At 36.2% G+C, this 18,523-nt stretch overlaps 1 protein-coding gene across 3 annotated transcripts in view; it reads right to left on the bottom strand.

Moving 5' to 3' along the window:
- Nucleotides 1-11,694: 11,694 nt before the first annotated feature.
- Nucleotides 11,695-18,523, bottom strand: part of Ercc8 (ERCC excision repair 8, CSA ubiquitin ligase complex subunit) — a 38,725-nt gene continuing 31,896 nt past the window's right edge. Inside the window, exons 7-9 of one of the 3 annotated variants that reach the window (XM_048368570.1) lie at nucleotides 17,604-17,801; nucleotides 14,925-15,005; nucleotides 11,695-13,271 (exon numbers count right to left, since the gene is read on the bottom strand). In XM_048368570.1, the coding sequence (XP_048224527.1) occupies nucleotides 13,203-13,271; nucleotides 14,925-15,005; nucleotides 17,604-17,801 (348 nt within the window). In that variant the 3' untranslated portion in view covers nucleotides 11,695-13,202. The remainder of the gene's footprint in view (nucleotides 13,272-14,924; nucleotides 15,006-17,603; nucleotides 17,802-18,523) is intronic. The other 2 variants (XM_048368569.1, XM_048368568.1) reach the window with 2 other exon arrangements.

The following is an 18,523-nucleotide window of genomic DNA, read 5'->3' on the forward strand; positions in this document are numbered from 1 at the left end:
AGGCAAACTATCCATTTGCCTGCTAATTATCATTTACAATTATTCTAGTTTGGAAACAATGAATATAATTACTATTTTCTTGTATCTGGAGTTTCTACATCTAGAATTTATACTTAGAAATGAAATTGTTAGTCATTACATTGTTCTTTCCTATGGACATTTGTTATTTTTTGGATGCTTTGAATATTAGTCTTTTTCCTATATTTGAAGAGACTTGTAAGATACTGGTAGCAGAACTCACCTCTCATCACAGAGGCTGTGTATAGTCCCCACACTCTAAGACTTTTGGACAACTGCAGATGGCTGAGCCAAGCAGATAATGTCTACTCTATCCTCCCCCAGGATCCTCATGTTGAAGTTTATGACACAAAATTGTGTTTGCCAGTGGAAGGCATGACTCCCTAGACTAGACTAGTGGCAGAAAACCAGCTCTGGCTTATCAATACATTCTTTTTTTTCCTCCCAGTTTAAGGATTGAATGAGGATTGAACCTAAAATCTTGGCTCACTGCTCTACCATCTGAATTGCCTCTGCCTTTGTGTTTGTCTTTTGTTTGAGACCGGCTCTCACTAACTTTGCCAGGGTTGACTTTGAACTCCCAATTCAGAGTAGCTAGGATTACAGATGTGCCCACCAGGCCTAGCTAACAAAGACTTGGTTACAATTACTCTAAGGCTATTGTCTAGCCTTTGAGGATATATAACCTCACCGTTAGTTTTTTTCTGTATTCAAATTGGCCAGAGTTAGTTTCTATTGCTGAGACGATGACCTTGACTTGACCTTGACTTTGCTCAGTCGCTATGACCAACTACCATCATTAAGTAGGTGGCTTAAGCAAGATGTTTACTTTTTTATTGTTTGAGATGCTGGACGTTCCAGGTCAGTGTCTTTCCCTAGGGTTGCAAAAGACTTGTCTTCTCACTGTATGCGCTTGTAGCCTTATCAAAGTGTGTTGTCAAATGCTTGGACATTTGTCAGTTTAGGAAATAAGAAACAGAAAGTTGTGGTAGCTCCCATTTGCATTTACTTTAAAATGAGTAAGTCTGGAATATCTGTCTCGTATTTAAAAGTCATTTGTATTTCCATCTCAGTAGATCATTTCTATCTTCTCTTTTTCTATGAAGTTGTAACTTGGACATTTGTCAGTTTAGGAAATAAGAAACAGAAAGTTGTGGTAGCTCCCATTTGCATTTACTTTAAAATGAGTAAGTCTGGAATATTTGTCTTGTATTTAAAAGTCATTTGTATTTCCATCTCAGTAGATCATTTCTATCTTCTCTTTTTCTATGAAGTTGTAACTTTTTTCTATCAATTTCTGAGATACTTTAATGTATCTACTAAGGAAATTAGGGAAACAGTCATTGGTTGTGATATAAGTTGCTAACATACTGCATGTTAATGCATATGCTATCCACACCAAATGCAATCCTGAATCTAGGCTTTTGATTCTACTCCATTGTCAATTTTCCTTCCCTTGGTTTTCTTTCTCTTTTACCCTCCTATGTATGTTTTGACAGGAACTTCCTTTATTTTCAGTGCCTTAATGTTATAATCTCTTTACAATATTGAGGTGACCTAGCAGTGAACATATTACTTCCCCATTTATGTACATCTTTTGTATTTTAATAAATATTTAATAGTCTCTATATCGGTCTTTCATATTTTATTAGACTTATTCCTAGGAATCTTCAAGTTATTTTTGCTATTGCAATTGGTTTGTCAGAGACCTGTGCGTATTTTAAAGCATACTTTCTAATTGTAAAAACAAGAATATCATCTTTATGTACTGACCTGCATATCTTTCATTTTTATCAAACACTTTTCAGTAATTTGTTGACCTGATTTTTCTTTGAATAAAAATATGTAATTTCTTTTCAATATTTTTCATCCTTTGAGAGAAGCCTGAATACTATCAACTTCTTATTCTACATTAGTCTCTAGTAGATTTACTTTTACTAGTGACTCGCAGATTTTACTGATAGTCTGAATCATTGGGATGTTGTTAAAATGCAATTCCTGGAGCTCGGCTTAGTGTCATACAACTGTATCCCAGCACTCAGGAGGTTGAAGCAAGAGTTTGCAACTAGCTCAGGCTACACAGTGAGATCCTATTTCAAGACAAAACAAAACAAAAACAAACAAAAAACTCTAGGCTACTGGATATATTTCCCCAAGATGCCTATTTAGTAGTTCTGGAAAGCAGCCCAAGCAGTCTGCAATTTAACACATACTCTATGTGATTCTGGTAAGAACTTTTAACATCTTACATATTATCTATATCTTATGATATTTATCACTACTTACAAACTATATTATAAGCTCTTAAGGGCAGAGATTTTTGTCTAACCTCTCTTTGCTTCCTTAGTGACTAGAATAGTATGCTACATACCATGGATGCTAAATATGTGTATAGATAGTGAAAAGGAATGTAGGAAAGTGTGGGTATACTTCTGTGACCTTGTTACTTAAATGATTTGATATCTTCCCATGTATATTACATACGTCTAATGATAGCTGTAGCATCATCAAAGGAAGAATGTAATTGCAATGTGATAGGTACATTAAATGACAACCCACCTTTCACATGTTTGGTTAAATTACTTTGAAGTTTCTATACTGTGCCAGGCTAAAATGCTTCTTCTTCTTTTTTTTTTTTTTTTAAGAGGAGGGCACTGGAATTGCAAACTGAGTTTCAGACAAATTGCCTTCTTTTTTGTAATACTTTTGTTCATCTCGCCATCTCCATTTTTTTTTTGTAATACTTCTGCTAATCTCTCCATCTCCAAGACAGGTTAGAAGTGAGATATGGGGCAAGAACATTCCTTAAATTTATAGCAATCACTACTGTAATTATCTTCATACAAACCACAAGTGGTATTTGAAAATGCTAATAAAAGTTTACAACTGTGAATGACTACCACTTACTATGATCATGAAATTAACTTTGATCAATTTGACTTTCAAATGTAATAAAAATGTTTCCTGAGCAACTTAACTATATTATATAAAAAGATTATTCCATGGATTGATCCTAGTGTCACAAAATTCTGGGAGGAACAAATCTAACAAATACATTCATCTACATTTTATTATAAAGTGTTTTACCAATAGAACTGTCATAATTTGTCTTATAAAAAAACTAAATAACATACCACTACAAAAAGCTATACTTTAATGATACAATTTAAACAGAATTGCAGTAAGAAATTATGAAAGCCTAAAGATTTGTGCTCTCATTTTTCTAGATTTTTTTTAGTATGTGTTATGTTATCACATTATTTGTTACAGCTCATTTGTTTCAGCTCATTTTCTTGTTGGCCAGGATGAAAAAATTATTATTTTTTTTTCAGAAGACTTAAGAGGAGAGTTACAGAAGGTAAATGGAAATGATGGGCACACAAATCAGTTCTTTACAATTTGTATAAGAATTAGCTTGGTGCACTGAAGAAAGGGACTTGGAATGTTTTGGTGACAGGCATAGGGAGAAAAATGTCCAAGTCATAACTATAGATTATAGCTAACAATTCATGAGATGGCTACATGGAAGGCTCCATTTCCCAGGCTTCCTTGTAGCATCCATGTGGTCATGTAAGTTCTGGCCAATGGAATTTGAGCACATTTTTTGCTTGACACTTCCATCTGTCTCATGCTTATTTACCAAGTGAAATCCTTTAAGGTCTTACTCCTGCGTCAGTCATGGAAAACTTCTATGCTGAATGTGGTGGAATCACAGATGAAAGGGAATCTGAGTTCTCATGTTAGAATTTAGAGGACCCTCTATGAATTATAACCAATTTGTAATATATTAAGTTTCTGAATGATTTCTTTCATTTGTTACAACAGGGAGCCGGCCTTGGTTGATGTACTAAGATGATACATCCAGTAAAGGATTTAAAAATCTCACCCTGCCAAATTCAGAAAACGTAATTTGGAAAGCCCCTTTTTGGTCTCTTTTTGGCATGTGCTATGTAAGACCTGACAACTTCTTTGGTTTTTTTGTTTTTTTGTGTTTTTTTTTTGCCAGTCCTGGGGCATGGACTCAGGGCCTGAGCACTGTCCCAGTCTTCTTTTTGCTCAAGGCTAGCACTCTGCCACTTGAGCCACAGTGCCACTTCTGGCCATTTTTCTATTTATGTGGGGCTGGGGAATTGAACCCAGGGCTTCATGTATATGAGGCAAGCACTCTTGCCACTAGGCCATATCCTCAGTCCCTGACAACTTCTTTGGATTCCCTCCTGCAAGGACTAGTTTTCCTGACCTTACAGTCATTTACCTAGCTCTCTGCTTCTGTTTTTGCCCTCCACCCCATCCCTAGAATCCATATCAAAACAGTGACCAGGGAGATCTCACATAATTCTACTGAAAGTTCTCCATACTTTCCATTTGTTTCAGAGAATCCCATAGGCTGCAAGCCCTTTATGACCTGCCATCTCTTCCCATCATTCTTTTTTTTTTTTTTTTTTTTTTTTGCCAGTCCTGGGCCTTGGACTCAGGGCCTGAGCACTGTCCCTGGCTTCTTCTTGCTCAAGGCTAGCACTCTGCCACTTGAGTCACAGCGCCACTTCTGGCCATTTTCTGTATATGTGGTGCTGGGGAATCGAACCCAGGGCTTCAAGTATACGAGGCAAGCGCTCTTGCCACTAGGCCACGTCCCCAGCCGCTCTTCCCATCATTCTTGTCCTTATCTCCTCCTATTCTCTCTCCCTGCTTCCTCTGGCTACACAAATTTCCATGCTATTCCCTGACCACAGCAGGCATGGTCTTTTGTACTGTTTCCTGTACCTGGAGTGATCCCTCCTAGGTCTTCTCAGCATGCATGCTCTCTTGCTCCCAATTTTTGTTCAAAGAGGTCTTCTGAATACACTACTAAAAAGCTGAGCACATTGTACTGTTCCTTTTCTCTAAATTGTTTTTTTAAATATTACTTACTGCCTCATCCTTCAATGCCTTGGTTGAAGCTCCTAAAGAAAGAATGTGGTCATCACTGGGAAACAGGCTCTTACAATCCCATGTACTTTCTTTCCATGAAGAAAAAGCCTCACAGATTCTTCTGCCTTGGCACTGCAACCCTCCCAATCTCAGACTTCCAAGAGCTAGGATTACTAGAATGAACCATTGTAGATCTTTCTTGACCTTAAGTCATCTCTTACCAATATACTCCCAAATTGTCTTTCTCTCTTTGCTACTCTTGGCACATACCACTACTCCTGTCGCAGGAGCTTTGTACTTATTTCCTTGATCTGAAATATTATTTCCCCAGCTACCCACCTAAGTCCCTCAGATCCTTCAAGACATTACTCAAAATTTGCCTGATGCCTTTCCTAGTTGCTCCATTTAAAAATTTTAATGCCTCTCCCTTCTCATCCCTTCTCTACTTTTCTCCTTCTCTGTTGCACTTCAGCAATATATTTTATTTTATATATTTGTCTTTTTATTACATTTCAATCTAAGACTATCTACTTATCTTTGAAGAAATGGCACCCTTTTTTAATTACATTACTTAGCATCCAATCAATGGAAGTGTTTCAGCATAGGCAAGGATCTGGTGTTTGGTTTGATAGCACTCAATTTATGTTGAAAGAATGGATCAATTGGTTGGTTTTAACTGGAAAAACTTTCCCTAGGAAGGATCTTGCTAATCTCAGGATTTAAGGAGTTTTAAGTATTGTCTAGGCTATGAAAATCATTTCCATTGCTTGTCAAAACCTAAGTGTTTGATATAAAAATGCAGGTTTCTCTTTATTACTTAGCATTTATGCCACAGTAGGCTTATGGTCTAAGGCAGTTGAAGCCTGGTAGTCACATACATATTAGATTTTTAGTTGTCACCTGGCATCTCCTTTGCTTTTTCTTTTCCTCTTCCTTCCTTCTCTGTTCTTCCTTTTTGCTTTTCACTTTCCCTTCCTTTCTGTCCTTCCCCTCATCGTTCATCTTTGCTCTACCCCTGCCCCCCCAATAGATCTTGTCAGGTTTTGGCTGAGTGCACGGCACCTGTAATAAAGACTTGGCTTCTTTTCCAGTTATATGTAACCCGTTCTGGACAGCAGGATGCCAATGAGAACAATACATGAGACTTCAAGTAAGTGACCTAAAATGTGGGTGGAGGTACACCTCAGTTTTTCTGAACAGAATGTGGATAAAATGGCTAGCTTCCACCATCATCACAAGAGAGAAAATCCCAACAGCAAAAGCAGTAGGGTAGGAAGAACATAGGTTTCTGATGATATTGGAACCAAGCATACCAGCTGCAGATTTCTCTCTGGGACTTCACTAAAAGAATTTGTTCAGTTGTTATCTAAGCCATCTTACTTTGGTAATTCTAATCGAATGCAAAACAACCATCATGAATAATGGCAGGCATTCTCATGTGTACCATGAAACCCACCTTTTCTCTCTTATCTAATTGATGTCTCTCCCAAATTGACTGGAAACTGACATTTACCATCATGAACCATCACTTTTACTCTCTTCATTACAAATGAGAAAATAAGGTTTGGGTATGCAGTTTCATGGTAGTTATCTGTAGGACTGGTGGGAGAGACAAGGACTATGAGAAAGACCAGCACAATCATGTGCTTTGATAAAAAGAGATGTCATCATGGAAGTACAATCTAGTCCTTCCATGATTAATAATACATCCATTAATGACTAGTGTACTAGATAAGCATTCTCTATGAAGTTATTATGAAACCAAATACTGGCAAAATGTTTTTATATCAAGAAAATTCCTTAGTATATTATCTCCTGTTATATTTACATGAAAAATAATCTACAATTTCAGTCCATTATGATTGTTCATTAAGTTGGCATTAGCTGTTTTTGCTATTTTGGAGGGCTTACAAAAAAGGTTAATATGTAGACTGCAGTCAAAATTGTGTTCTGGGGCTGGGGATATAGCCTAGTGGCAAGAGTGCCTGCCTCGGATACACGAGGCCCTAGGTTCGATTCCCCAGCACCACATATACAGAAAACGGCCAGAAGCGGCGCTGTGGCTCAAGTGGCGGAGTGCTAGCCTTGAGCGGGAAGAAGCCAGGGACAGTGCTCAGGCCCTGAGTCCAAGGCCCAGGACTGGCCAAAAAAAAAAAAAAAAAAAAAATTGTGTTCTGAACAAACTAATATTTGCACGTAGGAATTTCATCATGTATATTGTCTAGCATGTTAAAGATAGGCTGGGAGAGTTCAAAGAACTTGCATGAAAATTTTAAATTATTTTTCCCCAGTGAATTAGAGCAGATGTAAACCACAAACATTGTTGCAATTAGCTATTGACATTCATTTGTAATATCCAAAAGGTTTTAAGTGTTTGAATAATTCTTGAACATTGTGTCAGCAACATTACAAAACTATTTTTGAGTGTTGAGTAAAGTGCTTAAAATCAGGACTGCAGGAGTGTTCTTATAAATCACAGTAACTCTACACTTGCCTTACAAAATGTAAATCTATTAAGTCAGCTTGCATAACTCAGAGAACACACTTGGGCCGGGAGGAGAGAGCCAAGATCCAAACTATAGCTAAATCTAAAGTTATTTAAGTTATTTTTATTTAAAAAAAAAAGTAAAAGGAACAAACTTAGGTTAGCCTTTTTTGTTTTAGCTAAGAATGAATTCTTATAGGATTTTTGTTAATCCTATTCCTCCATTTATTTACCACATTTTTCTATAATTTGGGAACATTTGAGATTGTGACTCATCCTACTTTTCCTATATTCTTTGTACGTATAAAGATAAGTGGCATGATATGTGTAAAGTTCCCAGAAATATTTGCCATTTTTCCATAGTAGGGAAAAATGAAAGAAAGCCCAAAATGTTGGCTTATGAACTGCAATGGAATGTGCTAGAAGATGGTCAGACACTAGGAAGGAATCTGAACTCAAGTTTTCTTAACTTTTTTCACCCTCTGCTATTGAGACTCATATGGTAAGTCTGGGTATAATATACGTAGTCTGGTTATACTATAGGATACCATTAATAAGCCCAGAACCCAGTAGAGTGAGGTTTTATATTGGGTATTTGCCAACAGCAACTTTGCAATTTTGTGAGAAGACTATAAATCAATGAAATACTTACCTAGAGTAATAATTAAATACCACTCAGAATTTCATACACAGGATATAATGTAAGTAATCATCAACTACAAACATTATAATTTCAAAACTATGTGTAGAGTTGTTATACAACCAAGGGCTTGGTAATAGTGGTTTACTCATTAAATACACATATTCCTTTCAGTTCTGAACACCCCCTCCCTCCTTTTTGACCTAATGAAAAAAAGGATGGAAAAGAATTCAAATGCACATGGTTACTAGAAAGTAAAACAAGATGAAATCTCAGGTCTTTACATTTCCAATCCCTTGTTTACTTCCACCTCATTCCCTTCTCCCCTCCTATATTGTTTTCTTCCTTGTTTTTCTTCTTTCCCTCCCTTCACTTTTCTTTTTTTAGAGGTTTCACTCATATATTAGAGGTTGTTCTTGTAATGACAATCTTCCTTCAGACTCCATGCAACTCCATGCCAGCTATTAAGTTCTTATGAAACTATTATTTATGGAAAGCAGTACTACAGTTTAAATTCAGAACTTTGCTTGGCAGGTGTTTTTTGCTGGTGAGCCACACCTACAGCAACAAGTTCAAAATAATGTTACCATTTTTCAATGTCCATTATTTCTTTAAACCTTTTTCCATGGTGTGTACTGAAATTCTAAGACTTTACATATAATATATACATAAGAGAACATTACAGGGGCTGGGGATATAGCCTAGTGGCAAGAGTGCCTGCCTCGGATACACGAGGCCCTAGGTTCGATTCCCCAGCACCACATATACAGAAAAAACGGCCAGAAGCGGCGCTGTGGCTCAAGTGGCAGAGTGCTAGCCTTGAGCGGGAAGAAGCCAGGGACAGTGCTCAGGCCCTGAGTCCAAGGCCCAGGACTGGCCAAAAAAAAAAAACAAAAAAAAACAAAACAAAAAAAAAGAGAACATTACAACAATATAACAAAAATAACTAACTCAATTTCCAAGAGCATGTTATTTTCTTACCTCAGTTCAACTTGGAATATTCATTACCTAGAAAACATGCAGATCATATGACAGTGGATGAAGCTACTATGTAGTGGGAAAGAAGCTGGAAGAGTTAAGCGACTGAGCCACAGCTACAGCTCTTCTGTTTCTGCTGAAGTTTGTCTAAAGTGTCAACAGATCATAGTTTAGGGCTGTTGCTACCATTTCCACCAAGGATAAATTTGAACAAAAGAGAAGCAACTTATGGAAATCACATGTGCCAGTCATTTCTTGTCTTTACAAGTAGACCACTAAAGTCAAGTAACTGGCTAGACCTAGGGCTATCTGCTAGAAAATCTGAAAACATTATGAGATAACCACTAGCAAAGATAAGGCATGAGGAGAAGCTCCAAGAACTCTATCTCACACATTGGCATAATGGGACGATAAACCAGATTAGGAGTGTGACACCATTCCTTTCCATGTCTTTTCAGAAGAGCATGTAGTAGGGCAGCTATATTCACCCATTAGTACAAAATCTACTAGTATCTTCATGAGAAGTCAAGAGGATACCGTGCTCTCATTTATGGCTTCTTACACTTAAGATTATTAATAATAGGGCTTTAATTTCTGCTTTGCCTCATTTTTGAATTCTCAAATAAAAACAAGAAAACAGAAACAAATCCGAAGGCGGCAAAAGAACTGTACATCCCAGAAAGATAGGTAAATTTGTTGTAATAACTGTGGGTACCCAGGAAGTTCGATGGTGTTTCTAGGCAGCACAGGATTTCACATATTCTTTGCAACGTTGAAAAATCTTTGTTAGTTATGATCCTGAGCCCAGTACTTTTCAGAATTAAATGCCAAGCACTAGACTTACCCTTTAGACATTTAGAACCTTCATTAGAGTACAAGGCAATAAGATAATGTTCTTTCTGTAACTAGCTTTCTATGCTCTACTCTATGGAAGGTAAATTCTCCAGTGTGCCAGGCGTTTGCCATTCCATTTCTAGCAATCTTTAACTGATCGTTGGTTTACCACTTTAGTGATACTGAAAAGAATGACCATAGAAAAATACTGAAGACAACTGAGTTAAATACAGAAATGTACTTGGTTTTTCTAATCTTCAGTAGTTACATCATTTTACATTAGTAAACAAGTACTAAAATATGAACAGTAATTAAATATGTATAGATACTTTTTGATGGTATGGGGGTTTGAACTCAAGGCCTTGTGCTTCTGATACAGGGTTTTCTTGTCATTGCCTCATTCAGATTGTAAATAACAGGAATGTGTATAGTTGATTCCATCTAGCAGCTATTGACAAAATATATGTTTTATCTCAGTCTGCAACTGCCATGACTTCTTGCACCCGTGGATTATTTTCTTTCATCCCTAGTCCAAGTGAATTCATATTACTTTAAATTTGGGAGTATTTCTTACATTACTGTTTTTGGTGTTCCACTAACAGTGGGTTCTACACACCTATGGGTCTCTCACTGAAGAGCCATATTTTTGCAGTGATTTTCATATTAAAATTGGTATAATTTAAGGGTTTGGATACAGAACTTTCTCCAAAGACTTTTTTAAAAACAGAACTCTTTAGTCTAAACTATATAAAAGGAATGCTTCATCTGCAGGAAATTTTTTTCTCAATTACAGTGAGTAATCAAATATATATCAGCTGTGGGGCTTGAACTCAGAGCCTGGGCGCTGTCCCTGCATTCTTTTGTTCAAGGTTAGCACTCTATCACTTTGAACCAGAGTGCCACATCCAATTTTTGAGTGGTTATTTGGATATAACAATCTCACAGGGACTTTTCTGCCCAGGCTGGCTTCAAACCACGAACCTCAGATCTCAGTCTCTTGAATAGCTAGGATTACAGGCATGAGCTACCAGCACTAGGCTCAACTGAAAAATAAAAGCTGGAAAGCAAGCTTTTCCCTGATGCTACTTTTAGGGTTGCTGGTTAACAATGATATAGTGCTATGTCAATAAAAGATATGCATTTATTATTTCTGTACATTTAAAAATGAGACATTTTATCAATATATCATGGATAACTTCACGACAAGATGAACAACAAAGTAAGCAACTAGCAGAAGTGTTCGTTGAACACTATGGCTGCATACAAGCAAACTGCATGACTGTTAGCTAAGACAGAGTGGAGGAAGATATGTAAAATGAAACACTGGAGAGATTTAGTTGAGTTCATTACAGATTCTTTTTGATATCCACTATGAATAAGATACACAAATATCAACTGAATAAGCCAGTTAAAGTTTCAAGGGGGAGCTTATAAAGAACTCCCACATTTCCATGATATATTCCTCCCATGTGTTTAACCTCTCTTTGTCTTCCTAGCTCCCAACAAAGATTTAGGGTGAAGGGAAAAAAGTAAAACAAAAATTAAAGAGAAAAGAAACAGTAAGTACTTATTGACCACCTAATACATATCTGGCACTATTCTAAGAATAATAATGAAAAGGCAAGCAGAAAAGATGAGAGATCAAAAAAGTCTTTATGTACAATTATTAGGGAAGAGGTGGAAGAACAGGAAGAAAAGAAGAGGCCTGAGAAAAAAGAGGAGGAAAAAACAACCATGACAACAACCACAAGGACAAATAATAATTATACAAACTAGAACAAAATGTCACTAAGCCAAGAAAATATGAGAGGCTTCATATAAAAAGAGCTCACAAATCCAAGTGTGTGTGCGTGCGTGCGTGCGCGCGCACGCGTGTGTGAAAGAGAAAGAGAGAGAGAGAGAGAGGGAGAGGGAGAGAGCATAGAGAGAGATAAAATTAGATATTATGATAGACCCGAGCCATTATAAATGAAGAAAAAGCCTCCAAAGTTTAAAAGCCCCAGCTTTATAAAGGATGAGTTTCTTAAAAGGGAAAAATGGCTTGGGAATTCTCATCTGTAAGTAGCAGAATTACAAAAAAGTGGAAACAATATTGATTAAAGAATGAAAAGGACAACATGTCAAGTAAGAATCTTATACTTGGTCTATGAAAAAAAGTAACTCTAGAAGACAAAAAATGATGATATCGATGATATTCAATAACTTAGTTGTACCAAAAGCACCACCTAAATATAGCACATTTTACAATTTATACTGTACATGTGGCCCTAGTCACTAGGATGGTTGAAAAATTATTTTTCAATGAGCAGTTAACCAAAAGAATGAGTTCATTGTAATAGATGACACAAAAGGATTTCAGAGCTGTATCTGAAAAAAGATCAAGACAGAACTGTGTATATACTATTTTTATAAAACAAATTCATCCCCAAATATGTGTACACAGGTTTGCATAGGGTTGAAAAATTAAACAATACATACTATTTAATAACCTGGACTGTGGCAAGAGGGGTAAAGAATGGGGACTGGGGTACTAATGTGAGGAATTGGTTGTAAAAACTAGCATGCCTAAACATCCTGCTATAGGAAATTATGTGCCATAAAGAGATTCATGGAGAAGTCATCACAATGTTAATGATGGTTATCTGGCTCTCTGCTTTTCAAAACAGGGTCTCTTTATATAGGTCGAATTGGCCTCAGGCTTGATTTGATAATTTGGCCTACTTTGCTCAGCTTCTTTTCCAACTACTTATTTTTGCTGCTATTATTCTTGGTAAAAGCCTTTCTCCCTTCTCCTCTTTCCTTCTTATGGGATTGAATCTGTGAGGCAAGCACTCTTGAGCCATATCTCCATTCTTTTTGTTCCTGGAGATAGAAACTCTCTAACTTAGACTGGATTGGCTTTGAACTCTCAATCCTCCTGCATCTCTGCTTCCAGAGCAGTAGTAAGTGATCCTTGAGGGTGGGAGTAGGCAGTCAGGGCTGGTAACATTTACTTGCCAGTCTTCTGAGACGTCTATGTCTGTATAGGGTTATACAATATGCTCAAGACCCAGTCAAGACACTAACTTGTGTTCTTGTATTTAGCAACAGGGGGAGATCCGGGCATAACTAGGATTAGTGAATTCTGACTCAAAAACCTATACAGAAGTCTCTTTCAGAATATTTCATACAAATGTTAACCTGTTAACCTCATTTTAAAACATGTGTGGGGAAATATCACCCAAACACAGAGTTGTCAGGAAAAGACAGAACAGTTTAAACACACACACACACACACACACACACACACACACACACACACACACACACACACACGAAAGTACTAAAGGCCAGTGTTCATCCTTCCTCCTCACTGCTGCTCCAGGCATCTTCAAATGCTCGATTTAAGTGTGATTGGGTGGTAGTCTAGAGAGAAACAAAAGAACAAGGATTTTATTTTTCTACTTTTAGGTTCATAATATAGTTATAAAATATGTTAGAAGAACAACAATTAGATTATATTTAAAAGAAACAGTATAGTAACTAATTGTAAAATAAAAGTAATGTAAGAAATACCCCCCAAATATAAGGTAATATGAATTCATCTGGACTAGGGCCAAGAGAAAATAATCTACAGATGCAAAAAGTGGTAAAGGTCATAGAAGCTGCAAACTGAGGTATGAAATATACTTTGTCAACAGCTGCTAGATGCAATCAACTTTATCCAGGTAAAAATGTTATGACACTTAGCTTTTGCCATAATGGCCTTGCTTTCACAAAGGAATTATAAAAATATATATATATATATATATATATATATATATATATATATAAAATGATTCTGGAATGTCAAACTTTCTTTATCAGTAAGTTTCTTCTACCTCTATGTACAATGCTTTGTTTTTACTATGTCTTAGGATTACAGTGCTTTGGGTTACTTGCACTTGCAATTTAGAAATTATAAAAATAAAAAAAAATGTTTTGAATTTTAAACTTTTTTATAGCCTAGATATTAAAATAAATGTGGATAATTAACAGTGCTTAGATTAGTACTTGGAAAAGATAACACCTTTGCATAGTCTTTCAATTAAAAGGCCACACACAGATCATACATCATCCACCTTTGCTCACTCACTGCATTGTGGAATTTGTAGTGGTACTAGGATTCTCAAGGCCTCACAATTGCTAGGTAAGTACTTTATCACTTCTGTCACATCCCCAGCCTTTTTTGCTTCAGTTTTTGCTTGAGTAGGATCTTACGTTTATGCTTTATGCCTGCTTGGACTGTGATTCTTCCATTAATGGTTCTCCCATAGCTGGGATAAATAGAAGCACACCAACAGGCCCCAGCTTTTTATTGGTTGGGATGGGGGGGGGGGTGTCTCATAACTTTCTTTCTTTCTTTCTTTCTTTTTTTGGCCTTAAACCACAATCCTCCTGATCTCTGCCTTGCAAGGAGCTAGGATTTCAGGCATAAGCAAGCATGCCTGGCATGCACTGCATTTTTAAGGTTCTTTATTCAGTTATATTTATATTATTTTATCCTATAAAACAGACACTTAAGGTTTGTAAGAGGAGTGTGAGTTGGTAAAAATCTGACAATGTGAACAAAGAGCCTTGAAAATGTCATACATGACAACTTCAAGACATAAATTCACTTGTAGGAATCTATCCTTAAAAAGAAAAGAAGAGGTATTTATCTTGATGTTGTTTATAATAGTCAACAGAAATAAGAAGATATTTAAATTGTGATATATAAATGACAGAACAGATACCAAGCTACATGTCCATCCATGATACTAAATGCCCTTGTTAATTAAAACAAGACAATGTAAAAATATAGTTACATGTTTCTAACTTATGCACAGAAATAAACAAGAAAATGAATAAATAAAAATGTGTTAACTGAAGTAGAGAAAGTTTATATTCTTTTGATATTTTTCTGAATATATTATAACAAATAAATTTGACAATCTGAAAATAGCAAGAAATGCTTTGAATGTTTCTCCCATGTAAGTTATTAAGTCTTTTTTCCTTATGATTAAGAAATCATTATAAAATTTGTGAAACAATATTTACCTCATCATCATCAGGAATGGGTTCATATAAGGATGGTACCCAAGCAAGAATGTTGCAGTCTCTGCTACCACTGTAAAGCTCCTAAAACACAGAAAGTAAAGCCATGACTGTGGATTATTATTACTTAGTAACCTAAAATGAGCTGTCTTACTTCTTGAACAATTCTTAGGTTGGATTAATTAGATAATTCTATTTCTAGTCATTGAAGAAACTGAGCTGATGCCCTTTTTACTTTTATTTGTTTGAAAGATGTAGTAAAGCATTCATGTGCTTAAAAATAATATTAAGATATGTTGGGGCTTAACAGTGGTGTGAAAAATGTACAAAACCCATTCAATATCCTAGAGGTAGACCAATACCAGTACCTATATATTTCAACTGTCAGGAGCAGAGAAGAAAAAATATTGTCAATAATCCTTCTTTGCCAATCATTGAGCTACATAATAAAGACTTCAATGAGGAAAACACCTGAGCTTCTACAAAAATAATGTAAAAGTTCACAAAAAGTTTTAGCTTCTAAATAGCTGCCAATTGGCTGCTATTTATCATAGAGTGTGAAGACTGCACACTGCCGGATGAAGTTTACTTCATAAAAGGTGATGATCAGCCCATGTTTGTGTCCTTATGACACGCTTCTGGCGGCCCTCCTCAGCGAAAGTGAAGGAATGTTATGTTGGTTATTACTGAAAACATTCATTTGAGCCAGAAAAATACACATAATATTGGCATATCCTTTTTGCACAATAGAATTTCAATATATAGTCGGCTTTCATAGTGTTTGCTAAGCAATTATGGCACATTCACAGAAAATCCAAAAATATCATCCATTTAAAATGTATAACAACAAAAATAAAAACTACTGCCAGTGAGTACAGAAATGGCTGTCAATAAAAAACTGTTACATTCATATGACAGAATATGACACAGTCATTACAATTGTTTTTTGAGAATATGGACACTGGAAAATATTAAACATCAAGATATGGTATCAATCAGGTACTCAAAATATAAAGGAAAAAACAGAACATAAAAATAGGTCAGCTAGGCACCAGTGGGCTCACGGCTGTAATCCAGCTACTCAGGAGGCTGAGATATGAGGACTGTGGTTTGAAGCCAGGCTGGGAAAGAAAGCCTATGAGACTCTTATTTCCAATTAAGTACCAAAAAAGCCAAAAGTAGAGTTGTGGCTCAATTGAGACTGTTAGCCTTCAGCAACAAAGCTCAGGGACAGCACCCAGGCTCTGAGTTCAAGCCCCGGGACGGGCATACATATACATACACACATAAAAGGGTGAATAAATGCAGCAGTGGCACTGACTAGACACTACAATGAAAATTAACTATACAACTTGTGTGTGGACATGGAAGGGAAAAACTGGGAGCCAGCGAGGGAAGGAGTGATATTGTCCAAAGAGAAATATACTCTATTATGAATCATATGCTAATGTCTTTTCTTTTGTTTCCAATCTGGAACAGTTCTTGATCTCTGGCTTTTCTGACCTTCAAAGTTTTGAAGTACATACTAGTTATTCAGTAGGATGTCCTTCAAATTTGGCTTGCCTTCTGTTTCCTCATGATTAAAATCAGATGATTGAATTTTGCAGGAATATTAGAGAAGTAATGTCTCATAACTGAGTCAACTCTGATCATTTGATTAAGGTGAAATATGCCAGGCTTCTTTAAGGTACAATTACATTTAATTTTTGTATTTAATATTTTGTAGGATAGTACTCAGTGGCTAGGTAAATATTTGGTTGCTCATCAATTTTTTAGTATGTTATTTATAAAAGATTTGTTTTATAAACATTATCATTTCCATTTTGAGTATATGTTGACGAGATTTTTATATTTATGTAATAATTAGTATAATTTTTTCAGCTTCTGCTAGATGGATGTAAAAGTACCACCCTCTTTTTTAATTCTTTTCCACCCCTTTTCTTAGTGTCAATCAGTTGCACAAAAGGTTTAATTCTGACATGTCCACTTATGCATGTAATATACTTTTGTCAAATTCACGTGCTCCTCCAGTGTTTAATTAACAGTATTTAACTTCTATAAGTTTCATACTCCCTACTCATATAATAGACGAAATACTAAGTGTCTAGTTACATTCAATTTATTTAAAGAAGCAGATGAGGTAATTTGTACAACTGTTCTTGCAAAAAATGTTGTTTCAAAGGCAATACCAAAAGAATGGCCTTGATGGTAAATAAATAAGAGCAATGGCATTAAAAAAAGAAAAAAAAACAAAACAAAAAACAGTTGCACTGATTAAAAGGTATACTTTTATAACCACTGGCTGAAAATAAAGAAATTTCAGTACACCTTCATATATATGAACCAAGATATATTCTGAGATTAAACATCTGTATTTATTTTTTATTCTAAATATTACTTTATTTGTAACAAAGTTATTTCATCCAAGATTCTGAATGGCTAAAGGGAACCCAGACAAAACCAATTTATTCCAGCCAAATTCCAAGTTTTATATTGATTCATATATAAATATGTATATGTGTATAATGCAGGCTGTACTACTGCCCATTAAATAAATACTAGCTCAAATGTTGATTTGAAGTACAATTCTTTAGAATGAAATCATGATCTACTGGTTTATTCACTACTAGTCAGCAAGCTAGCTATGTAAACACTTAGAATTCTTTTAAGGATCATTCTTACCTGGAAGTTAGACTGAAATACACAGCAGTCAACACTTTTATAATGTCCCTTAAGCATAGTTATCTGTTCTCCCGAGTAAACTGAATAAACAGCAATGGTGCTACCATATGGTACAAAAACAAATTCTGAACTGCAGCCACAGGAGACAGAGAATTTCAATCCTTTTCTACTTTCATTACAAACTTTTCCATAGTTCACCTGTAGGAATAAAATCACAAAGTTACTTATTTCTTCAAACTGAATTTTAAAAAAAGACAACAAACACTGGGAGAGAAATACTTTGAAATACTTCCTCCAAATACTACACTACAGAAAGAGTTCTTAAGTTTAGAGAAAATGTCCAATATTGTAAATATCAAGGAAGGCCAACGGCATGAACGTGCAATTCATGTCATAAGAAATACAGGGGCTGGGGATATAGCCTAGTGGCAAGAGTGCCTGCCTCGGATACACGAGGCCCTAGGTTCGATTCCCCAGCACCACATATACAGAAAACGGCCAGAAGCGGCGCTGTGGCTCAAGTGGCAGAGTGCTAGCCTTGAGCAAAAAGAAGCCAGGGACAGTGCTCAGGCCCTGAGTCCAAACCCCAGGACTGGCCAAAAAAAAAAAAAAAAAAAAAAAACAACAAAAAAAAAGAAATACAGTGAGGGGCTGGGGATATAGCCTAGTGGCAAGAGTGCCTGCCTCGGATACACAAGGCCCTAGGTTCGATTCCCCAGCACCACATATGCAGAAAACGGCCAGAAGGGGCGCTGTGGCTCAAGTGGCAGAGTGCTAGCCTTGAGCGGGAAGAAGCCAGGGACAGTGCTCAGGCCCTGAGTCCAAGGCCCAGGACTGGCCAAAAAAAAAAAAAAAAAAAAGAAATACAGTGAGAAAAACACAAGGGTAAATGTTCAGATTTCATCTTTGATAGAAGTAAA

Source organism: Perognathus longimembris, chromosome 19, assembly GCF_023159225.1.
Source record: "Perognathus longimembris pacificus isolate PPM17 chromosome 19, ASM2315922v1, whole genome shotgun sequence".
NCBI classification, from domain to species: domain Eukaryota; kingdom Metazoa; phylum Chordata; class Mammalia; order Rodentia; family Heteromyidae; genus Perognathus; species Perognathus longimembris.